Here is a 25,710-nt window from a genome sequence, read left to right as displayed (position 1 = left end):
GTTGATTTTACTCGTAAATGTAAGGAAGTTTGGATAATTTAAAACAGTTTACGATTTGAGCACAGGATACATTAAAGCAAGTTCAGCGGATGTTACAGTATCCGCCCCTCTTACTGGATGCATTGTATTCCAGAAGTAATTCGATAATAATTCAGAAATAGTTGTATGCATTGCCTATAACACATTCCCTCCTAAAGTAGTACTGCCATTCATTTGTCCTATATGGGAGCCTGTTCATTCATAAGCACAGCAATTTTTATCTTCTTGACGGATAGTCCTCGGCTTTCAGGTCAGAGACCAAGTCAACGACGTTTCAGACAGGAGGTTAAGTGAAAACTCTTGAGTATGTTCACACTGAAATGAGGGAAACTCTGTTTTTCTTTTTTTTTTTTTTTTTCAGGAAACAAGACCCATTTGATACCTAATGTCATTTTTCATATGTAGAAAATGCATTATGATTTAAGAGTCTTCGGATATTTTGATACGCAGAGCAGGAAGGAAGGTGTGCCTCGCTCTCATGCTCTTCCTGAGAGTTTGTTTTTTCCTGAACACAAACCCGCGAGAGCCATTAAAGAGGAGCATCACAGTGGTGTAGAAATGGCTTTGAGGATAATCTGATAAATGCCGTTCACTTGATAGCATATTGCTGCGACCTCTGGAAATAATTTATTTTAGGATCTCTAATTTGGTTGTTGGATGACACTGATGGGTTTAATCTCCTTCCGGAAATGAAACAGGGCAAGGCATATCCTCTCTACCCATCAGGCATCCTTCAATACAGTAATCTGTTAAATAGGCCTACACACAAATTATTCACTATTTATTTGGTCCACTATTTATTTATTTCCTACGAATACAAAAGTAACAGTAAAGGCCCTTTTACACCTATAAAGATAACTATATTAGCGTCCACACCAGCGGACGGTTTATTCTGAGTGCTCGTCTGTCACTTTAAATGCTCGAGCTCGTTAAAGCAGGATGGATTCTGATTGGCCGTCAATTTTGTCATCGTTCATCAGCTGGATAAAATTGTTCTGAAAGTGATTCCAGCGATATCGTTTCTCTGTGCCGTTATAGTTATAGCTGTGGTGTGAACTCTGCTAATCTTTAATATTGAGAACGATTTTTAGAACAATATCTTTATAGTTATCGTCCTTGGTGTGAATGAGCCTTTATTTTTTTTCTTCTTGGATTTTAATATTCTTCAAATACGTGGTTTTGTCGCCATCTCCTCTTCATCCCCCCATTTTGCTGTTGGCTGATAAGAAATCAAATGTTCATTTCATTAGGCTACCCTAATTACAAAATGTAACAGGTTGGATTAGAGAATATTTAATTATGTGAAAAGAGCGTTAGAATATGGAAAAAGCTTCTGCACATTTAAATAGACACTGAATGATATTTCTTTAATATGTCGAATGTTTGTAAAGTCATGTACCCTACACCAGTGAACCTTATGCTTAAAGCTTTACCTGATTGAATTATGATTTTATACTTCATTTTTAGCTACTGCCACGTTCTTTTTTCTTTTTAGCCTGTGGGATACCATGAAAATGTGGTGCAAATCAAGTTTTATATAATGTTGTTCATATGTCTATGTGGTGTTTTTAATGTGCTTTAAGACAAACCATGTGTAAATTCATAAGTCGACACCATTGCGGAGTATTTTCTCCTTAAAACTGCAGTGAACCAAAGACAGTCTCAAAAACATGGTTTGAAATCGCTGGTGTTTCTGACATCACAAACTACCTTGTAACCAATCAGATCAACGTGTGATCGTCAACGAGTGGATCTCTGAGCTGGAGTGAGTGAGTGGAGGCGGGGCTCATTTGCATATTCATAGAACCGTGCATACTAAATGGGGCAAGCGTGTAGAGTTACATTCAAACTATTTTAAGGCATGAATAAATCTTTTTTCAAGGAAAAAACTTTTAAATATGTCATTTTGGTGATCAAATATGAGTTTTAAGGGATAAAATGATGGACTTGAACCTCCTGAAACGGGTCCTGATCACCTGCAGCATCAACCAGCTCAACATCAGGTAAGCAGCTGAATAACTAATGCTGAAATAATTCAATCGTTATTTTCAACTTACTGATTTATATTGCATAATAAGTCATGGTGACATGAACAAGTAGCTGGCTCACATGGGACAGGCGTGGAGTTCACAGAACACTTCCACAGGAAATCCCTCCTTAGATAAGCAAAATAATAGAGCCTCTCTTTGTTTTGATCAAAGTTAAAAATGATATCGGCCCTTACGCTTCCTCCAGACAGAGTCGTTTCAGTGGGTTTCTATTCGAGTTCCTTTTTTAAATCACCCTTTTTAATCCACTTCAGAGCAAATGCATAAATATTGAGATTGAGAAACCAATCCAATTCACCACAACATGCCAACAAACAACTACTTCTGTTAATAAAACATGTTTTAATGTAGCAATACATGGAATATAAAACTATATAAAAGCTATATTACATTATTAAACAATTTTTCATATTTCACCTAAATATTCTGTACATTTAGAAGACATTCACAGTTCAACAATTATTCACAAAACCCCTTTGTTACAAAATATTTTCTTACAGTATTAACAAAGTGACACTTTCAGAGTGAAGTGATATAAATAGTAATACAAAAAAGACACTAGCATAATTTAAAATGATAATAGATAAATGAGCTTATTGTACATGCAATCAGTGAGATAAAGTATGATTCTAATCACATGTTACACCCTGGTTTTTTCCCTGGCAAATTGATGACAGTTTCTGGAGAAATGTCTTCATCCTCTCAAAGAAAACCATGGGGTTGGTGAGTTCTTGCTCACAGTAGTATGTTTTTTTACACTCCTGAAGAAGCAGTCCAAACACAAACTCATTACCGACATGACCATCGTTTATTGTTATACATATCAACATCATTCAGAATTGAAGAATCGGATCCTTTTCCGATTCATGACTGTGAACTTGAATTGGAATTACAGGACGATTCGTTTAAAAAAATCAACCCACTAGGAATTAAGTTATGGAACAAACACTGAATCAATTTGAACTAATTGCGCACATTTATTTTCTGGTATTATGCAGAATTATTATTCTATATTTTTCTTGACCAACAGTAATCAGCCTCAAGAAACACCACAAAATGTCCACCATATTGTTTTCAGAGATAATTTTAAATGTAAACTTTATAAATATTATTTACTATAATATTTCACACAAGTGTAACTAATAATAAACAAAAAATCTCCTTTATAAATGCTTTACAAGGCATAACTAGTCCTCACTTTAGATGAGCTATCACAAATAGTTAACTGACCACTACTAAATGCTTTATAACTACATTTACTTACACTTTCTAAGTGATCTTATGAATCACTGACAACTCCTAAATAACTGGTTTGTAAATAATGCAATACTTAAATTGATCATTAATAAATTATGAAAATATATTATAGATATGCTTATAAATCAAGAATAAATCATTTATAGCCGTATTTATAAACTGCTTATTAATTTCTATTAATGCTTTATAAATTATGAATTAACTGTAATGCTTAACTAATGATTAATAGTGTGCGGTTATTATAAAGTGTTACCAAATATATTTATTAAAGGAATACTTCACCCAAAAATGAAAATTATCCCATAATTTAATTTAACAATTGGAGTGAATGGGGGACAAAGCCCATAAAAGTGCATCCATCCATCACAAACGTAATCCATACGACTCCAGGGGGTTAATAAAGGCCTTCTGAAGCAAAGCCATGTGTTTGTGCAAGAAAAATATCATTTTTTATAACTTTGTAAACTAAATCACTGGCTTACAGCAACGTTCAAGAGGGAGTTGAGTTCCAGCGGAAGAGTGACCTCTGACCCGATGCATTAGCCAGGATATTTCCTGATATAACTCTGATTGTGTTCGACTGAAAGAAGAAACCTAGGATGGCTTGAGGGCGAGTACTGTAAATCATGGGGTAATTTTCATTTTTGGGTGAACTGTTATTTTAAATGCAAATTTCTGTAGTGTCATTTCAAAGGTTGATTATTAATATAATCAAATGTGTCTAGAAATACTCCATATATTGTGTGTATAGATATGTTTATGAGTCATTTATGCTGGGAAAAAAATTTGTTACAATTCCGCTGCCTCAATATTTAGTCAATTCTGAATGATGCACAACCCCGACACACACATTGTGGTTATTGCTTTGACTTACAGTTCCACTATATTCTGTTAAAGTTGTCTCTATCATGAGCTGGTTATAATTTGTTGGGTCTTCTTCATGCAAGAGAACGTTCATCTCCATCAGAAAACAGTCAATAAGCTTATAAGTGCAATCCTGCAAACAAACAGAATAACACTGGATTGGGTTTATGCAGAATTTATCCATCACAATGCCAGTGTCAGTAAAGTCCTTTGTTGGCTTACATTTTTGTTTCATTTCCTTTAGTTATATAAGTGAACTTACATTGATATTATCAGTATTTGGAGTGTACAAGCGTGCATCAGATTTCTGGAAAAGATGATGTTTGGAAATTAGGATGCTGAATGATAAAGCCAGATTGTATGTATGTATGTATATATATATATATATATATATATATATATATATATATATATATATATATATATATATATATATATATATATATATATATAAGACTTGCACAAAACATAGTGATTATGACACAAAACTTAAGATAAATCGACTGTGCAGTTTCTCCTTACAATGCATCAAAATATCACGCTTACATTGAATAAATGCTCCGTCTCTTCTAGTGCTCTCTGGAGGTCTCGCAGCGCCTGCATTGCTTGACCTTCAGCCATGGGCAATAGAGTACATAGACAGCTGAACATACACAAAATACATAAACAGAATTGTAATATGACATCAGTTAACAATGCTCAATAATTCTGCAATTACAAGTCATTAAATCAATCACTTAACCACCATTACACATACACATGCAATGCCACGTGTTGCAGTTTCAACTAATGAGGCACTAAAGTTTTCCAGAGAGTTTTCCAGCTAACATTTAATTCATAAACCCTTTATCCCCCACCCCTGTGTTTCACTGCATTATGTTGCTCTTCTGAACATAAACCTTATGTTAATGCATAATCCCTGACACAATAATGCAGCATATGGCTCTGTTCCAAAACCTCGTGAGCCGCTTTGCTGTCTACAGTTACATCCCAACGAAAAGAGGACTTTGTAATCGACTGATTCGGATCACTTTTTTTTATGTTTTTGAATTCAGTCTCTTCTGCTCACCAAGGCTGCATTTATTTAATCAAAAATAAAAAATCAAATCAAAATCAAAAATATGGTGAAATATTATTACAATTTAAAATAACTGTTTTCTATGGGAATATGTTGTAAAATGTAATTTATTCCTGTGATCAAAGCTGAATTTTCAGCATCATTACTCCAGTCTTCAGTGTCACATGATCCTTCAGAAATCACTCTAATATGATGCTCAAGAAACATTTATGATTATTATCAGTGTTGAAATACATCTGTACGTTGTGCAAAGCACTGATTTCAATAGAGGCTGGTCATATCATGTTACTAAACTAATGGCACAATCCTCAAATAAGCAGAAAAAATACACAGCGCACAGATGTTCACCAGAATAGCCCATTTGTAATCAGATACTTTGTTGGTATTTGAATGAATCATAGTTATGAATCATAACTATATAGTTATGAATCATAACTATATAGTTATGAATCATAACAAATAATCCACATTTCACTTTTTTTCCCGTAAGCTTAATGCATTAAAGAAGGTATTTTAGAACAAAGTAAACATTTAGAAGAAAACCTTCTAGGTTCTATATATGAACCAGTCTTCTGCACTTCATATATAGAAAGGTTTCATCAAGGGATCATTTCATGGATTTAGTCCAAAAAAGTCTAAAAAGTATTTATTTATTTGATTTTTTTAAATTCATTTTTATTACAGCTCGTAAACATACTTTATCACCAACATCTTTTTGAATAGCCCAAAACATGAAAGTATTATGCAATAATTGAAGACATTTCTCCTTTATATAAAACCTTTAACTCTTTCCCCGCCAGCGTTTTTGAAAAAAGTTGACAGCCACCGCCAGCATTTTTGATCATTTAAAAAAAAAATGTTAAAAAGGCCCCCGGAATATCTGAACATGTAATATATCAAAAGAACAAGAAAAAGCTGAAAAAGCTGAGAAACTCTACTGAAGACTACAACGTTTTTAGCGCTTGTTTCTGCTTCTTCTTTGCCTGTGTTTTGATGCAGAGATTCAGCACTCTTTCAGATGATGCGCAATAGCGCCCCCTACCTTATAACTGTGAAAACACAGATCGCGGGAAATTTCCGTCAATGGTGTGGAAAGAGTTAAAAGTGAGTCAAGTTTTATATAACTTTTTTTTTTCACCACCATTGTGATAATAGAATTGAAATCTAAATCTGACATCTAAACACTTTTCAAGGTCACAATTCTCCACCCTTTTCATTGTAAGACAATTGAAAAGGCCAAACAACTTTGTGCCAATTACAGACAATAGTGTTGTTTGCTCCAGGCACAGGGGAGGCAGAGATCGCACTTGTAGAGTCATATTACAAGTCGTGTGGGAATTTTATGAAGACGTGCACACTTAGCTAATGCATAGTGGGCGGCACCAGATAAAGGTCCATTTAATCTGGACTTCACAGAAATCTTAGATGATTCAATATCTAGTGCATCAGATTGCTCGCATGGTGATGTTGTCACAAGGGCTGTATCTCAACAATTATAAACTAAAGAACTATAAAGAGTCCAAAGTCCAATTAGACAAATGTCAGATAAATATATATATAAAATTAAGGTAGATCTGAACTGTGTTCTCAAGGTTTTTTCTTTCATAAACGTCAGGTCGGGAAAAGCTGTCACGTGTTATATAATATTATGTTATACTAATAACTCTCTAGCACAACTTATCATGGTCTTCTATTTTTGCTGTTTCAAGAATCGCTTAATGTTTCATACAGACTATTTAATGACAGGCCATTGTGACAACTTACCCCATAATTAAGTGTCAACATGACCTGCTATTGGGGCACATTATCACAAAAGGTGTTGAATTAAGTTTTTTTTTTCATCTTTTTTTTCTGTGCAATAATAATGATATTTCAGAGTTGTAATAAAATAAAGATGACTGGAGTATGCTTTATAAGAAAACACTATTTCAGTAAAACATTCACATTTAATGTGTTAATTGTCATTTCTTTGTAATTATTTGTGGAATTTCTAAGTGAAGATTCTTTCTACACAGATTTTTCCCCCCAGTGGATTATACAACTGGTTTTTGCAACCCACTCTAGGCTTTGTGCCAGATTCACACAGCATTCAGCAAAAGAAATAAGCAGTCTAATTTCTTAGATATACCTCAGAATTAAGATAGAATTCCAAACCTCTGAGTTCAAAAGGCATTCCATGTGATTCTCAAAGCACCAAGGGTTACAAACACATCTTCCAGTTCTCTGTAAGAAATCACACACTTTTTTAATACTCAGAAGTGCAAAATGCTGCAAAAATCCCACAGATAGAGAAGTGATTCTTTCATTTGTTGGAAAGAATAACAGTTCCAGGAAACAAAGTGCACAGTCAGTATGGAAACTTGAACACAAATACTGAACTACATTAATTTCTGTTTACCAAATGAACTTGCATGTTTCTAGCAAGCCATTTATTCCTTAAATCTATATAGTATCTTTATGCTACTGATACGTCTTTTTGTTATAGGGAAGTACCGAATGTTCGGCAACCGAAATTATTCAGTTGAATAAATGAAAAGACAGAATAAATTTTACAGAACAATAGCTGCATTTACACGGACACTTATAATCGGATTGACGGCTCAGTCGGACTAAAAAACCTTCATGTAAACACCTTAATCGATCCAAAATGAGCTCGATCCGAATGAAATTTCGATCGGATTGAAAGGGGTGGTTTATTCCTTTTGTAATACGATCGAGAGAACTTGATTTAATCTTTCCTTAATTGCTCAAAGATGGCAAAATAAAAATATTTTTAGTTTAATAATTGATTTATATTAAGTTATATTGTGCTTTGTATTTATAATGTTTGCTGGAATGTTAAAACGTGTTAAATAAATATTTCTTATTGTATTGTAATATAATTGATTTTTTTTTTTTTTTTTTTTTTAAAGCAAGACAAAATAGTAAAAAGCATATTGACTTCAATTTATGCAATGGTGAAAAATGCACACACACAAAAACGCATTTTGTATTCGGCTTTCGTCCAAGTATTTAATTTCGATGCATCCCTAGTTAATTAGTAATCAGTATCCATTTTAGTTTCACTTATAACTTTTCATTACATACTAGTACTTACATATTAGATATTACTTCTCACTGGTAACAAAGCACATTTTTGCCATTGAATTGTAGTTTAGATATCAACAATTTACTTTTCTTGATTTTCTTTTTACCAGTAACTATTCATTAAGTAGGCTACTAGTACTTATATGTTAACTTCATTCAGATGAATTGTGTTAACCGTTCCAGTTTTCCTAGTAGGCCTACTAATAAAGACATCAATGCCTACAATAAGTAACATTTAAAAGCTTAGTAAAAAAATCAAATGTATTAGTAAAGTGTTCGGTCGAATCTGACTAGTCTTTACAGAAGTAGGCTATAAAAGAAACTGCAACTAGAGTTGTTACTAGTACTTTACAACTGGTATAGTTAGCCTACTAGTATCTAACATTTAAGTAGCCTACTACTACCAAATAAACAGTACACAGGACTAGATAAAACTGGTCAATAGTATATAATCACAAATAAACTTGTTGGCAAATTTGCAATTTGTTGCCAGTGACAGTCGAATAGTCTCTATGACTTGTAGCATTAAAAAGTACAAATAGGCTAATTGGTGTCTAGTAAACAGTTAGTAGTGAAATAAAAATTGATACTAGTCACTATTGGATTACTTATTAGTAAAAAAAATAAGCTACTAGTAACATAATAGCCTATACGTTTTAGTTTAAAAGAATGAGTTAGATATTAAAATGGCTTGCCATTAGGATTCACAGAAATTAGTATTAATCAATATTTCAAGATCAAGTCGATATGAAATCGTGTCGTTTCGTAATTGATAGCAGAGGATTTAACAAGCTATGTGAAATGTAAAGCGTGACAGCGCGCGTGCACCTGCAAGTTTGATTGAGTCATTTCTAATGACTAACATGCGAATACTTGTACGTTTTCATCGTTGTATGAAACGCTTTAGTGCTCAATGTGCGCACTGTAATCTGATGTCTATATATAACATTATGCAACAACGCAGTGGCGTATATATTAACCTACATAAAGTAAAATGCCCCAAATATACATGCTGTAAAATAGATTTATATAACATATATTTAATAGGTTTGAGCCTTCTTTGTATATTAAAATTATTTTTAAAATATAAATAGCCTAAATATGTATAAATACATTTCAGCAAGAATAGAATTTTTTGTCTATAAATTTCCAATAGAAAATGTCTCCCTGCACATTTTATATCGGCCTACGTTGAAATGGGACGTTTTACAACAATACTGTTCGACATATTTACAACATGGTTCAAATATATTTAGTAGATCGATAATCTGACATTTCACTCCCAATGGGTCATACATGATCACCACTATCAACTTAATTTGACAAGCTCTGAGTGACATTAGTGCACCGCGAGTGCGCATTTCCTACCCTTGCTTTTGGTGGCCTATTCCAAAATCCTGCGATAAAGGCGATGAAGAGAGTCATTAAAATCATCGAAACGAGCTTGTTGGTAGGCCAACCACAACAGTTGCGTGAAGTTCACATGATCTCGCTATGTAAAAGTCCTTGTAGTATGTCATGGAGGTGTTTGAAATCCTATTGATTACTCCAATTGGATATTAATCCATGAGTGCACACTGAAGGCTTCTTCCTCCGTGAGAGCACTGAGCAAATCTGCTACTGAAAACACTATCTATCTCTCACACACACACACACACACACACAAGCCCGCCCATTGCAGCCAGTGGACGGAGCTCTTTCACTTTGACAACGTGTTTTCTCTGTGAAGTGCAACGCGAGTTCTCTTCCTTTTATGTAACTCAGCAACACGTTTGTTTGGGTGTTTAACATACATTAATCTCGCATCTCGGATACATAAAGAATAATGTAATGTAATCGCTGTTGGAAGCAGAGGTTTAAAGTCCACTGACAAGACTTCGAGATACGGTAATTAAGTCACATACGAGTTATGTCATTTGTGAAAGAAATTAATAGCAGTCTGGAGAAATACGATTAAAAAGATTTTCCACTCACATGAGATGAAGACTCCAGTCATCAATCTTTAACTTGGACTTGGAAAAATCAGTTTTATTTTATGTAGAGCGGTTCGCCCCCAATGGGTATTGCCAGAGCCATAGAGAGGAAGAGCTGCGACACTCTTTGATGTCGCCGCTATGGCTGTCACGTGGTTCATGTAAGCCCCAATAGTTCCAAAACATACGCTGGCTGTCATGCTCTTCTATGGGACAGACAGCAGCGATTGCATTATTGAATGGTAAACATAAAATAAAACACACACCCAAGTACTTTTTCAGCTGTTATTGCATTATTGCATTTTGTTAATGTCAGTTTTGCATTTGGAGAGGCAGGGTGACAACGAAATACTGTACATTACTTAGATGAGTTTTAGGCTATATTTTTGGAGGGAAAAGCTTAGTGTTCATGTTTGCATGGGTAGTAGCACTGGCTTTAGCGGCTCTAACTTAACTTTTCCATAATCATTCATCTGATGATGGACGTCTCATGATATTTATTTTAGCACAACTGGGCTGTATTAGGCTATTGATTCCCGTGATTTTGCTTATAAATTCCGATTCAGCCATTAGCCTACCTTCGTGATCACGCAAAGAGGTCTGCCGTGGCGGTCCGTTCAGAATTCGCTTAGAAGCTAGCTCACTTCTGATGAAAGTGGCCACCCCCAGGACCACAACGTGAAACATGATCATGTTAAGACTAAGAATATAATTTTAAGATTAAGCCATACACATATTATCAAAACTATAACAGATTAAAAATGAATTTACGCTTCTCTTACGAGAGGTTCTCTCGTACTGCGTAATATCTTACGCTATGGGGAAATCTCTTTTCCGCGAGATACTGAAGCCAAAAATTATCCTTAATTTTGGAATAATGTAAAACACGTTGCGGCAGCATGCAGACATAGGCGAGACAGCTCGCGCGCCTATTGGCTACCCTGCGGCAACTGCAGCAGCCTATCGAAAGGCCCCACGGGCGTGGCCTTGGGCTATAAATATAGCTTCGACAGGCTGGTTTAGCTGATTTTTCATCTCTTCAGCAGAGCTCACGCGTCGCTGGATCCTGAGAGAAGAAGCCGCGCCGTCAGAAAAAGCCTTTAAGCGGGATGAGCCTTGCATCTGAAGCCGCTGGTCGCGCCGCCTTCAGCCGTCGTTCCGGCGTTATATTCTTTTCTCTGCTACTGTGTTTTGTGTGTGTGGCCACCCCACTGGCCAGTATAAATTTTAGTAGCATCAGTTATGCATTTCATCCCTAATGCACAGCCAGGCAGGCAAGCCGCTCTAGACCATCGATCGCATCATCGCACACAGTAGCCAATAAAAAAAAATAGCCCCGCCCCTCCGTCCATGCCGCTGTTGCGCGCTCAGACAGCAACAGCTCAGCGCGTGCCCGTCGGTCAACAATTTCAAAAAAAGAATTTCAGAAGACGAAGAAGACTACCGGTATGTAAATAAGTAAAAAATATTCTTTAGTAAAAGAAGACGGGAAATTATGTGTCGTGACGTGCTTTTTAAGTGCCAAACGGTTACAGTATACTGTTCAGTCCCTCCAGGATTTCACAATTGTGATTTTGTGGTGGTAATTTCCAGAAATTTGTGAAAAAATGTACGATTTTTATATTTTATATTTAGGACATCACATTTACCATAATAGTATTATGTCAGATGCACAATAGTCGTAAGTTACATGACACAAATCACAAACAAATTTTTGTTTATTTTGGTCTAACGTTAATCAAATTCTCATCAAATTAACTTTTAAAACAAACTATGGGAAATTTTTCTACCTGACCTAAGTAAATATTAACAGCAGGTATAGTAATTTATACTGTAGAACTGTGTGTAAATCCTGAGTTGAGGGGTCCTGAGCTGCAGAAGGCAACCAGTTACTTATAGTGCAGCGTTTTGCATGGCGTCCCCACTGCGTATAGCTACGCAATACGAAGTGACCGTTCGAAAGGGAACTACTCGGTTGCTATCGTAACCTCAGTTCCCTGAGAGTAGGGAACGAGTATTGCGTAGCCGGCCGCGCTATAGTAACCTGGCAAGTTGCCGCTTCAGTCGTTAAACCTGCTAAAATGGCGTTTTTCGGGGACTAAATATATCATAGACAGACAGTAAAAGAATAATATGGGCTAAGGCCGCGCCCCCTTGGCGCAGTTGGCGGGCTCTGACGTGTAATGGCGTGATGCTAGCTCATTGGCGCACACGTCAGAGGCGCCCGCGCCATTGGATGTGCAGTTGCCGCAGCACAGCCAATGAGCGAGCCAGACACTCACTGGGCTAGCTGCGCAGCTGCAAAATGCATTTTACATTATAGGCTTCAGTAAATCAAGGAAAAGGAGTTTCCCCTTTTCCCGCAATATCTGTATCCACGTAAAAATGCATTGAGACTTTAATTAAACTAGATATATTTCAATTTGGTGATTATAATTTAATGTTTTGTGAGGTCTTTTTCATTTTTGTGATTATTTTGCGGTTAAATTTATGCAGGATCGCAAAAAAATGTGACATTTTGTTGATTTTGCGTTGTATTCAGCGATCGCGAAAAACTGGAGGGACTGACTGTTACAGCAGTTTTTTGATGTGTCTTTGACACGTTTTGACAAGAGTTACCTAGCTAACGTCGTTAGCTCGTGCATGTATGTCAATTTTCAGACAATGAAGAGAAAGTCCACAGACATCTCTTCTTATTAAGAAGAAAAGTACAGAAGGAGGAGTGAAAGAGATGGCAGGGGAGCAACAGAGGCTTAGTAATAGTGAGGAGGAGGAGGAGGAGGAGGAGGATGGAGAGGAACAGACAGAGCAGCATGACAAGGATACACAGCCAGCATTAGTGACAGAACACAATGACAAGGAAAAACAGACAGCAGCAGCCCAGGGACAGTCAGCACCATTGGTCACAGAAGCGTGGCAGGACACGGCAAAAGCAGGTGTTAGACGTGTTCCTGGACCAACAGGTGAATTTACGTGGCCCTAATAATGAAATTGATGGCTAGCCTAGATAGTAACATCATCTGGAGAAATGTATGTTTTGTTTAGAGTGTTTCCATTAAATTACAAATCATGACATAATCACTTAAAGCTTTTTGATTCATGTTTATTAGTAGTTGAGTTTTATTAGTCTGAATAGAAATGCCTATAGACAAGTTTCCTGAGTGAAATAGGTGGGCCGCCATTAGCCTTTCACTCTGCCAACGACTTCCGGTTGTGTCTGCCAAGCACTTCCGGTTAGCGAGTTAGCGTCTTTTACTGTCTTTGGTTAGCGTGCAGAAAAAGTAAACTATGGATGGTGTTACACGCCGACACGGCTCCGGGACATATCGTGCTGTTCGCGGTTGCAACAACTCGTGGCGATTGCTGAATGTTTGGTCGGAAGGAGAATGTTTCGACCATCAACCATCTACAAGGCGCCAATGTGGATGTGCTCCCCCGTATGCGTTGTATGAGAAACCAAAAACAGATGTTGAATCTCGGAAGTGGCTAGCGGCTTTGAAGTTGAAGAATCCGCCCAAAAGACTGTTTGTTTGTTCTTATTACTTCATTGATAAAAAGCCAACAGAGGAAAACCCTTTCCCGGAACTTTGGTTGGGATACGAGCGACCTCCCCAGCAAAAGAGACGTAAACTTGACAGAAACACAAGTGACACGCAATCGGATGGTAAGTGTATCTTGATATTTTTCTGGTTAGCTAAAGTTTGCAGCATAAGTTCGACTGTTGATATATGTGTCTCTGTCCTGTGTTAGTAGGGTATATACATTTATAGTTGATGCTGTTTGTCTTTTAGAAGTGTGCATCGAGCCGAAGTTTAAAGATGCTGCAACACAATGGGAGGACCTAACAAAAACTGACCACAGCTACGCGGCAAAGTTGGACCACGTGAACAAATCGACGCAGACTGGGGGTCAGACTGTGGCTGATGATATGCTCCTGGATGATGATACCTCGCTGCTGTACACAGGACTGCGTCTGGTATATTTTTTTACTTTGGTGAAAACGATGTTGCCATTTAGTAAACCATCATGTAGTATTCCTGTTGTTGACCAAATACTGATGACCCTCATGAAACAAACTGAACCTTGTGTTAGGGGATGTGGCAAAGCGCTTTAAAGTGTCTAAAGGTGAAGTAAGTAAGGTGATTGCTCACTGGATTGATACATTGGGTGAGCAGCTTGAACCCATGGTTGCCTGGCTGCCAAGAAGTGTTATTCGTGCTAACATGCAACCATCCTTTAAAAAGAACCACCCCCAGACCACTTGCATCATCGATTGTGCTGAAACGGCTATTCAGAGAGCTACAAACCTTAACTGTAGGAGTGCCACTTTCAGTCATTACAAGGGAACCAATACTGCCAAATATCTTGTTGCTGTGTCACCTCATGGGCTGATAATGTTTATATCAGAGGCCTATGCTGGTAAAAGCAGTGATAAGTTCATCACTATAAACAGTGGGTTTCTGGAGGCCCTAAGGCCTGGTGATGAGGTAATGGCTGACAGGGGTTTCACGATTCGAGATGTACTACATGAAAGGAAGGTGAAATTTAATATTCCTGCCTTTACCCACAAGCGTGGTCAATTGACCAATGAGGAGGTAACGCGCACTAGACGAGTGGCCAATGTCCGTATACATGTGGAGAGGGCAATCCGAAGACTTAAAGTCTTCAAAATTCTGTCCCAAACTGTCCCCATCTCCATGACCCCGAGGTTGGACAAGATTCTTATCATATGTGCTGCTTTAGCAAACATAAGGTCCAGACTCATCCGACTGCCACATGAGGTGTAAGTCCCTATGAAAAGTAAAACGTCTCGGTTACATATGGTAACCCTCGTTCCCTGAGGGAGGGAACGGAGACGTACGTCGTGGTGAACGACGAATAGGAATCTCGCTAGAGAGGCCAATCTACTTCGAGTGAAACTAAAACAAGCCAATGCACATTGGCGTGCAATCATTTGCATCAGCTGTGCAGCCTCGCAGCGCGGGTATTTAACGAGCAGCTGGTGTGATTGCACTTCAGTTTTTTGCTGGGGAGCCAAGCCTGAAAAGCTGGTCGCCCCGGCGGGTAGCGGCAGATGTGGCGACGGGACGTACGTCTCCGTTCCCTCCCTCAGGGAACGAGGGTTACCATATGTAACCGAGACGTTCCCTATCGTTCGGTCACTACGACGTACGTCGTGGTGAACGACGAATAGGAATCCCAACCAAAGTGCCACAGCTGCTGCACCCCATCCAGCGCCCTGAGCAAGCCACTACACCTTCTTGCCTGGAAGGACGATAGGAGAGGGCTTACACAGAGAGTATCATCACTGTTGTTCCGTGATAACCCATACAGTGAGATATTGGATAACACTGGGAAAGCGTGCCCGAATTGAGGGAGGGGAACGCTGCGGGAGCCACATTCTTAAGAAGAGTTATGTGGGAATAACATATGGACTAACCCAAGGGTTGTACTGCATATGAATAATGGGTGACTTAGCCCAAGGGAAAGACACAGGCTTCCGTTTAGGAGCAGCCGTGGAAGATATACACATATGGGATCCCTGTAGGGTCACACATATGGGACCCAGCCCAGACCCAGTTCTCAAGGATTCAGCGGGTAAAGGCCTGGCACCGGACGCTCCGCCACGTCCGGGCCGAGGGTGTTTGGAGGACTCGACAGGTTTTAACTCTGGAGCAATAAGGGCGCACAGTAGGGTGCAGCAAGCCGACAGAGCCGGTACTCTCAGTGCTTCTACCCGTCTAGGGTGAGAACACGGGAGGACACGGGCTCTACACGTAGGCTATAGTATCTAGCGAACGTGTTAGGTGTCGCCCAGCCCGCAGCTCTACAGATATCTGTTAGCGAGGAGCCACGTGCCAACGCCCAAGAGGATGCAATGCCTCTCGTGGAGTGTGCATGCAACCTGAGCGGGCAGGGCACGCCTTGAGCTTCGTAAGCCAAGGCGATGGCATCCACTATCCAGTGGGCCATCCTCTGCTTGGAGACAGCCTTCCCCTTCTGCTGGCCTCCGTAACAGACAAAGAGCTGGTCTGAGGTCCTGACGCTTTGGGTTCTGTCCACGTACATACGCAGAGCGCGAACGGGACAGAGCAAAGCCAGGGCTGGGTCTGCCTCCTCCAGGGGCAGCGCTTGCAGGTTCACTACCTGATCTCTAAAGGGAGTGGTAGGAACCTTGGGCACATAGCCAGGCCGGGGTCTCAGTACAACATGGTTGTCACCCGGCCCGAACTCTAGGCACGATTCGTCGACCGAAAATGCTTGCAGGTCCCCTACCCTCTTGATAGAGGCCAGTGCAACCAGCAGCAAAGTCTTCAAGGAGAGAAGCTTTAAGTCTGCTGACTGCAAAGGCTCAAAGGGAGCATCCTGAAGTGCTCGGAGCACCAGGGAAAGGTCCCAAGAGGGTATGGAGGGGGGACGAGGAGGATTTAATCGTCTCGCCCCCCTAAGGAACCTGACGACCAGGTCGTGCTTCCCAACTGTTTTGCCATCTATGAGGTCATGATATGCTGAAATAGCAGCAGCATGTACTTTAAGGGTGGAGGGAGACAGCCTTCGCTCCAACCCTTGCTGCAAGAAGGAAAGCACTGACCCTATCGAACATCTTCAGGGGTCCTCTCTGCGGGAGGAACACCACTCGACGAACAGGTTCCACTTCAAGGCGTACGCACGTCTCGTAGACGGCGCTAGCGCAGAAGTGATGGTGTTAAGTACCTCTGGGGGTAAGTCACCTAGAACCTCCGCGTCCCGTCCAGGGACCAGACATGGAGTTTCCAGAGGTCCGGACGCGGGTGCCAAAGGGTGCCCCGTCTCTGAGTCAGAAGATCCTTCCTCAAAGGAATGGGCCAGGGAGGGACTGTCACGAGGAGCACGAGTTCTGGGAACCAAGTCCGGGTGGGCCAATAGGGAGCCACCAGAAGGACCTGCTCCTCGTCCTCCCTGACTTTGCACAGGGTCTGTGCAAGTAGGCTCACTGGGGGAAATGCATATTTGCGGAGGCCCCGGGGCCAGCTGTGTGCCAGTGCATCCGTGCCGAGTGTTCCCTCGGTCAGGGAGTAAAACAACCGGCAGTGGGAGGTTTCTGAGGAGGCAAACAGGTCTACCTGAGCCTCTCCGAACTCTCTCCAGATCAGCTGAACCGCCTGGGGGTGGAGTCGCCATTCTCCCGGGAGCACAGCTTGTGATAGCTCGTCGGCCACACGGTTGAGCACACCGGGGACATACATGGCTCGAAGCGACCTCAGATGCTTCTGACTCCAAAGGAGGAGATGGCGGGCGAGTTGCGACATGCGACGGGAGCGTAGACCACCTTGACGGTTGATGTACGCAACGGTCGCAGTGTTGTCCGTATGGACCAGCACGTCTCTACCCTGTAGCGGCCTTTTTAGGCGGCTCAGAGCGAGACGTACTGCTAGCAACTCGAGGCAATTGATGTGCCACTGCAGTTGGGGGCCCGTCCACACCCCTGACACTGCATGCCCGTTGTACGTGGCACCCCAGCCGGTGGCAGAGGCATCTGTGAAAACCACAGCATGCCTGGACACCTGTTCCAAGGGGACTCCTGCCCGGAGGAACGAGGGGTCTGACCACGGACTGAAGGTCTGGCGGCACTCCGGTGTGATTGCCACCCGGTGAGTGCCGTGATGCCACGCCCATCTCGGGACTCGGCCGTGAAGCCAGTGCTGAAGCGGTCTCATATGGAGCAGGCCGAGCGGAGTTACCGCTGCTGCCGCTGCCATATGCCCCAGGAGCCTCTGAAAGAATTTCAGTGGGACCGCCGTCCTGCCCTTGAACGTGTTTAAGCAGTTCAGCACCGACTGAGCGCGTTGCTCTGTGAGGCGCGCTGTCTGAGCGACCGAATCCAGCTCCATACCGAGATAAGAGATCCTCTGCACGGGGGCGAGTTTGCTCTTCTCCCAGTTGACCTGAAGGCCCAGCTGGCTGAGGTGCCTGAGCACGAGGTCCCTGTGTTCGCATAACTGATCTCGAGAGTGTGCTAGTATGAGCCAGTCGTCGAGATAGTTGAGAATGCGAACGCCCTGTTCTCTCATGGGAACAAGGGCCCCCTCCGTGACTTTCGTGAAGACACGGGGAGACAGGGCCAGCCCGAAGGGTAGGACCTTGTACTGATATGCTCGACCCTCGAACGCAAAGCGCAGAAACGGCCTGTGTCGAGGAAGAATCGAGACATGAAAGTACGCGTCCTTCAGGTCGATCGCTGCAAACCAATCTTGGGGACGGATGCATTCGAAAATGCGTTTCTGCGTGAGCATTTTGAACGGTAGCCTGTGAAGACTCCGATTCAAAACTCGCAGGTCCAAGATCGGTCGTAACCCACCACCTTTCTTGGGTACAATGAAGTAGGGACTGTAGTGCCCTGACCTCATATCGGCTGGAGGGACCGGCTCTATCGCGTCCTTCGCCAGTAGGACTGCGATCTCCGCGCGCAAGACATGGGCATCGGCTGCTCTCACTGTAGTGGAGTGGATGGCCCGAAACTTGGGGGGACGCCGGGCGAACTGAATCGCATAGCCGAGCCTGATGGTCCGAATGAGCCAGCGAGACGGACTGGGGAGCGCTAGCCAGGCTCGCAGAGACCGTACAAGCGGGACCAAGGGGACCGTAGGCGTACCCGGAGTGGGGCAGCGAGGTGGAACACAGGGGCTCGGCTCGGGAGGCTCTCTCTGGGAGGCGGCCCGTAGCGGAGTCTGAGTGTGCTGCGCAACACTTACCTGATTCCACGAGGCGGGAGGTGCAGGAGACGGCTTGGTCACGGTTCTCCACGCCAAGTGGAGTTAGGGCACAGTTGCATAGCAACAGCCCGTTCCACTGGCGGGATGCGCGTGTATCCCTTAGCTGCCCCGCCATCAAGGGTGGTGAGGGAGGAGGAGCCACCGGAACGGTTTCTGGCAGTGAAAGGTGCCGTCCACGTCCCCGTAAGCTCCTCATGCACTTCCGGGAAGAAAGGCACTGGGGTGGGTTGCTGAGAACCAGCGCGCGCCACCCCGAGATACCAATCATCCAACCTCGAGGGTTCGGGACACAGTGGAGGGTTCCACACGAGCCCGACCCCGTTGGCGGCCCGGGAAAGCATGGCCATCATCTCCGGGTCCTTCTGGTAACGGAGGTAACGGCGCTGAGTCGTCATCCGCAGAGACGTCTGACCCACCCTCCGATGCCGCGATCGACATCTGGTCTTCGCAGGGAGCCCCAAAGGAGACAACCGGTACACACCGCGAGGATGGTCCAGCTCTCTCCAATGGGGACTCAACTGGCTGCGGAGCATGAGAGGGGTGAGGGCTCCGAGGGGTGAGGGCTCCTAGGGGGTTGGTTCCCCGAAGGAGACGCGCTCACCGTAATCCTCAGGTCACCCATGTCACTGCCCGAAGCAACCCTCTGAGGAGGATTGGATCGAGGCAGAGGCACGGGGACTCCGCCCCTTTGCAGGAACGTGAGTCTCGACCGCAGCTCCGCGATGGTCATCTTCCCACAATGGGTACATGACTCATCCACAAACGCTGCCTCAGTGTGTTTAATGCCCAGACACACGAGGCAGCGTTCGTGACCATCCCGCGAACCCAGGTAACGACCGCATCCAGAAACACACAGATAGAAAGTCATTTTTTTCTTCTTTGAAAAAGACGCTCTCTATCTGTGTAAGCTCTTTTAGGGACTGCTCTCACTGGTGCTGAAACACACAGGGGGAACAGACACTGCGAACACAGACGGGAATGTGCACCCGTCTGTGCGCTCTCTTCTCGCTGTCTTACCAGCTGTGATAACAGCCTTTGAGCGCTCACGGCGCACCTTACCAGCTGTAAAAACAGCTTTTTGTTTGCTCAGTTTTTACCGGACAAAACCACAGAAAAACAAACACACAAAGAAGACGACTGTCCCCGCTGCCGTGTTGTGACACCCGCACCGAAAGAGAGATCCAAAAGGCTCGTTTTCTTCCACTCTCAGAAGACGCATCGAAGTGCTTGGCTCCGAAGCAAAAAGCTGAAGTGCAATCACACCAGCTGCTCGTTAAATACCCGCGCTGCGAGGCTGCACAGCTGATGCAAATGATTGCACGCCAATGTGCATTGGCTTGTTTTAGTTTCACTCGAAGTAGATTGGCCTCTCTAGCGAGATTCCTATTCGTCGTTCACCACGACGTACGTCGTAGTGACCGAACGATAGGGAACCTGGGTTACCTGCAGTTGTTTTGTTTTTTTTTAAATTGTACATATTCCTTTTTTTTTATTTTATATATATTTTGATACACTGCTCAAAAAAATAAAGGGAACACTTTTTAATCAGAGAATAGCATCAAGTCAGTTAAACTCCTGGGATATTGATCTGGTCAGTTAAGTAACAGAGGAGGTTGGTAATCAGTTTCAGCTGCTTTAGTGTTAATAAAATTAATAGCAGGTGCACTAGATGGGCAACAGTGAGACAACCCCTAAAACAGGAATGGTTTTACAGGTGGTGGCCACTGACATTTTTTCCCTACTCATCTTTTCGGACGGTTTTTCACCAGTTTTGCATTTGGCTAGGGTCAGTGTCACTATTGGTAGCATGAGGCGGTACCTGGACCCTACAGATGTTGCGCAGGCAGTCCAGCTCCTTCAGGATGGCTCATCAATACGTGCCATTGCCAGAAGGTTTGCTGTGTCTCCCAGCATAGTCTCAAGAGCATGGAGGAGATTCCAGGAAGACAGACAGCTACTCTAGGAGAGCTGGACAGGGCCGTAGAAGGTCCTTAACCCATCAGCAGGACCGGTATCTGCTCCTTTGTGCGAGGAGGAACATGATGAGCACTGCCAGAACCCTACAAAATGACCTCCAGCAGGCCACTGGTGTGAATGTCTCTGACCAAACAATCAGAAACAGACTTCATGAGGGTGGCCTGAGGGCCCGACGTCCTCTAGTGGGCCCTGTGCTCACTGCCCAGCACCAGGGAGCTCGATTGGCATTTCCCATTGAACACCAGAATTGGCAGGTCCGCCACTGGTGCCCTGTGGTTTTCACAAATGAGAGCAGGTTCACCCTGAGCACGTGACAGACAGGAAAGGGTCTGGAGAAGCCGTGGAGAATGTTATGCTGCCTGTAACATCGTTCAGCATGACCGGTTTGGTGGTGGGTCAGTGATGGTCTGGGGAGGCATATCCATGGAGGGACGCACAGACCTCTGCAGGCTAGACAATGGCACCCTGACTGCCAATAGGTATTGGGATGAAATCCTTGGATCCATTGTCAGACCCTATGCTGGTGCAGTGGGTCCTGGGTTCCTCCTGGTGCACAACAATGCCTGGCCTCATGTGGCGAGAGCATGCAGGCAGTTCCTGGAGGATGAAGGAATGATACCATTGAAGGGCCACCACGCTCACCTGACCTACATCCAATAGAACACCTCTGGGACATTGTGTTTCAGTCCATCTGACATCACCTGGTTGCACCTCAGACTGTCCAGGAGCTCAGTGATGCGCTGGTCCAGATCTGGGAGGAAATACCCCAGGACACCATCCGTCGTCTCATTAGGAGTATGCCCCGACGTTGTCAGGCATGCATACAAGCACGTGGGGGCCATACAAACTAATGAGTACCATTTTGAGTTGCTGCAATGAAATTTCAGCAAAATTGACAAGCCTGCTGCATCATTTTTTCACTTAGATTTTCGGGGTGTCTTTGAATTCAATCCTCTGTAGGTTGATTATTTTCATTTCCATCAAACGATGTGGCATCCTTTCGTTCATAACACATTACCCAGTCCATACTAGTATAGATATCCAGCGTGATATTTTTCCCCATTGAGATCTGATGTGTTTTCAAAGTGTTCCTTTAATTTTTTTGAGCAGTGTATATATATATATATATATATATATATATATATATATATATATATATAAATAAAAATTTCAGCTAGAAAAACCTGTGTAAATGTATTGTTATTGTTCCCTTTCTGGTGTTGTGATTATTGATAAGACAAAACAGAGTTTTAACTAAGAAAAACTTGTGTGAGTGCTATTCTTTTTCTTGTATTGTAAATATTGACACATGACAATAAACAATTTGATTTTTGAGAAGAAATGAATGAATTTTTATTGATCAGTGCAGGCAAGCCCTGTCTTCCCTTGCCTCACAGCATTTTCTACCTGCAGACAGATAGAAACAAAATCACACACTTTTTAAATAATGGTTTGAGCATCACAGCACAATTGACTTCTTTTAGAGACAACATTTTGTAAATCAAAATAACAAGGGTATGATGAAGGTAGAGCGTTTTTGTTACTTTTCAAAACAATTAATGAGCTGGGCCTGCAGCCATCTACATCAATGTTTAATAAAGGTGTGGATGGGCGAAGAGCTGCTTATGGCAAGGATATGGTTAAAAGGAAAGCCCCCTTAGACAATAAACAAAATAACCAATAAAACAGAGAGAGAGATCACACTATTTATACTGGGGAACATGCATCAGTAAAAAAAAAAGTCTAGTGATGCCTGTGCTTGTTTACATACTAAATATTAACAACAAACCACAGCCTCATGCCAAACGTCAGATCAAGTGAATGAGAGTATATGGTTACACATTTGCACAATAAACTGCATCCAAGTTTGTTTTTTGTCGCTAAATTAACCAGGGTTTTCATCATCCTGCGATTGATCACTTGTACAGCAATCTGGTTTATCAGCCATCCTCCTTGATACCATTAACATTGCTATCAATAAACTCTTTTGTCACCTAGCACCGAATTAATTAAAGCACTGTCAAACACCCCCGCATTCTGCGCTCACTGTAAACACCTTGCTGTTGTCTTAAAAGTAACTCTAAAAGTAAAAGTAACTCGCAATGTATGCAAAGTGTCTCTCTTCCTATCAGCGCCGATCAACGAGCATTTAAAATGCTAGGCAGGCAGGCTAGAGGGGATTACTTTTTATTTTTATTACTCTTCGTGTTCTGTTATAGATTAACACACGGATACATACAAACATCTTAATACAAGCATAAGATGGGCTAACGTACCTTCCAAAGCACTGCGGCTGCATGGCTACAGGAACGTCCGTGTCCGGCGATACAGGTACAGCCTGCAGTCTCCACATCTCGTCTTGGTAACCAAAACCCAGGCGTTATGTGCTGAATTGTTAACGGACTGGCTTGGTTGAACATCGGCCTTTAGGTAAATTAAACTGCCCATATCGTGTAAAAGTACACAGCCCACTTTGTCAGAATGGAGGTACTGAAACGCCTCTGAGCTTTTCAGGTTATTAATTGCATTCCCATCCACCGCCATGGAATCAATAAAATAAGAAAAGATCTTGGATGTTGTGATGCTGGGCCATATCGACATGTTGTCCGCCCATGATGTTACCTTACTTGGATGCGGAATGGTCAAAACACCATTTTTAACAAGATTTTCGGTCGAATGTTGCCATTCCAAAGCCATTTTTACACCACTACTCAGCCTGCGCCGGAAGTTCTTGGCAGAAACAGGAAATAAACCGGAAGTGCCCGGGAAACTTGTCTATAGGCCAGGGATGGGCAACTTCGGTCCTGGAGGGCCACTGTCCTACAGAGTTTAGCTCCAACCCTGAAAAAATCACCTCCCTGTAATTTTCTAGTAATCCTGAGGACCTTGATTAGCTTGTTCAGGTGTGTTTGATTAGGGTTGAAGCTAAACTCTGTAGGACAGTGGCCCTCCAGGACCGAAGTTGCCCATCCCTGCTATAGGCCATTATTACAGCTATGATTGATCATTACGAGAGGGGCTTATTATTATTATTGTTATTATTATCATTATTATCATTATTATTTTAATACCAGAATAACTGATTTTGCCTCTTGTTTCATTATAGATATCTCCCAATCAAGAGCAGAGCAGCCCAAGCAGCCACATCTGAAAATCTTCCCTCGTACCTATCAAGGGGACAGAAGACGATGCTTCTCTAAAGACTGGTACAACACACATAAATGGCTGGAATACTCTCAGAGTAAAGACTCTGCCTACTGTTATGCCTGCCGGCACTTCAGTCTCCCCTCCTCAGGTGATTCAGTATTTACATCTGAAGAGGGGTTCGAACATTGGAAAAAGGCAACCTTCAAAGATGGGGGACTTTTAGGTCATGCCAAATCTGAAGCACATACTAATGCAATGTTAGCATGGGCAGAGTATGAAAAATCCACTGCAAGCACGTCCTCTCTCTCAGCCTCCTTAAATGCAGAATACAATAAATTAGTGAAGGAAAATAGAGTACATTAAAGTTGTTGGAGAAACCCTGCTTCTCACAGCTACGCAGAACATAGCACAGAGAGCACATAAAGAATCAGAAGGTGAGAATAAAGGAAACTTTCTCGCTATTATGGAACTGCTAGCCAAACACAATCCCACAGTCAAAAGAAAAATGACAAGTAGAGCCCGACCGATATATCGGCGGGCCGATATTATCGGCCGATATTAGGCATTTTCCAAACTATCGGTATCGGCATTTATAACGGCCGATAAATGAATATTTAAAAAATAAAATAAAAGCGGACGAAACACCCTGCAACCATGTTATGAGTGTTGGCGCTGCATAGTTTGTCCACCAGAGAGCACTCTACAAGGAAGACTGCTAACATCAATGAGCTTGGAAATCACAACAAACTTATTCTGCCTAAATAATGTAATGATTACTGTATTTATAACTAGCATATCTGTAGTTCCAGTCCCTGCATTGTAAAACGTAAGTTAGGCACGCGAGAAGTGAACATTTAGACATAGAGAAAAAGTATCAAACATAGCCTGTGCATAAAAGTGCATTAGCTTTTCTTTTACACGTGTGTGAAATCCAAGTATGCGTTACTGTAGGGGTAATTAACACATGGTTACCGAGTCGATCGTTCCCTGGGATGCGTTTTCATGAAAATCGAATGTAAAGAGTTTTATCTCTAAAAACAGATTATCTTATAACGCTAGTATATGGGATACAGAGTAAGTAAAAGTAAATCGCTAGTTAATACCACTAACAAGGCTCAAAATAGCCTCACACTAACACGGTAGCATAATGAGGGTCCCTACATGCAAACCGAAGCATTGAGAACTTTGTAAGTGTACAGACAGTTTAATAAGAAGATACTTTATAAAGACAGTACATTACGCGTTTACAGGCATTCGTCATCTTGGAAAACAGTCTCAACTAATCGAGTCACGAACGCCGTGCTAAGTGAGCTGGTCGATAGGAATTACGTTTGTGAAATCTAACATAGCACGGCGTTCGTGACTCGATTAGTCGAGACTGTTTTCCAAGATGATGCCTGTAAACGCGTAATGTACTGTCTTTATAAAGTATCTTCTTATTAAACTGTCTGTACACTTACAAAGTTCTCAATGCTTCGGTTTGCATG

General features: G+C 42.2%; 2 protein-coding genes across 5 annotated transcripts; one reads left to right on the top strand and one right to left on the bottom strand.

Moving 5' to 3' along the window:
• Positions 1-2,392: 2,392 nt before the first annotated feature.
• On the bottom strand, positions 2,393-10,496 carry il15 (interleukin 15). Of its 3 annotated transcripts, none has more exons than XM_084093538.1 (6): positions 10,348-10,496; positions 7,415-7,509; positions 4,755-4,851; positions 4,471-4,515; positions 4,219-4,341; positions 2,393-2,848 (listed from the first exon to the last, which is right to left on the bottom strand). In XM_084093538.1, the coding sequence occupies exons 2-6, from the start codon at positions 7,462-7,464 to the stop codon at positions 2,717-2,719; spliced, it is 447 nt and encodes a 148-aa protein (XP_083949664.1). In that variant the 5' UTR covers positions 7,465-7,509; positions 10,348-10,496; the 3' UTR covers positions 2,393-2,716. The 3 variants fall into 3 exon arrangements, with proteins under 3 accessions (XP_083949664.1, XP_083949662.1, XP_083949663.1); XM_084093536.1 differs by lacking the exon at positions 10,348-10,496 and adding an exon at positions 9,742-10,098; XM_084093537.1 differs by lacking the exons at positions 4,471-4,515; positions 10,348-10,496 and adding an exon at positions 9,742-10,098.
• On the top strand, positions 10,057-24,839 carry LOC311069922 (uncharacterized protein). 2 transcript variants are annotated; one of them, XM_084093516.1, is made up of 3 exons: positions 13,517-14,010; positions 14,138-14,322; positions 24,183-24,357. In XM_084093516.1, exons 1-3 carry the CDS (start codon positions 13,635-13,637, stop codon positions 24,225-24,227), a joined length of 606 nt encoding a protein of 201 aa, XP_083949642.1. In that variant the 5' UTR covers positions 13,517-13,634; the 3' UTR covers positions 24,228-24,357. The 2 variants fall into 2 exon arrangements, 1 of the variants encoding a protein (XP_083949642.1); XR_014603581.1 differs by lacking the exons at positions 13,517-14,010; positions 14,138-14,322 and adding an exon at positions 10,057-10,260 and having other exon boundaries at positions 24,183-24,839.
• Positions 24,840-25,710: the final 871 nt, after the last annotated feature.

Source organism: Abramis brama (assembly GCF_963993115.1).
Source record: "Abramis brama genome assembly, chromosome: 2".
NCBI lineage: Eukaryota > Metazoa > Chordata > Actinopteri > Cypriniformes > Leuciscidae > Abramis > Abramis brama.
Note: the sequence above shows the minus strand (reverse complement) of the source record. Positions and strands in the feature narration are given on the sequence as shown.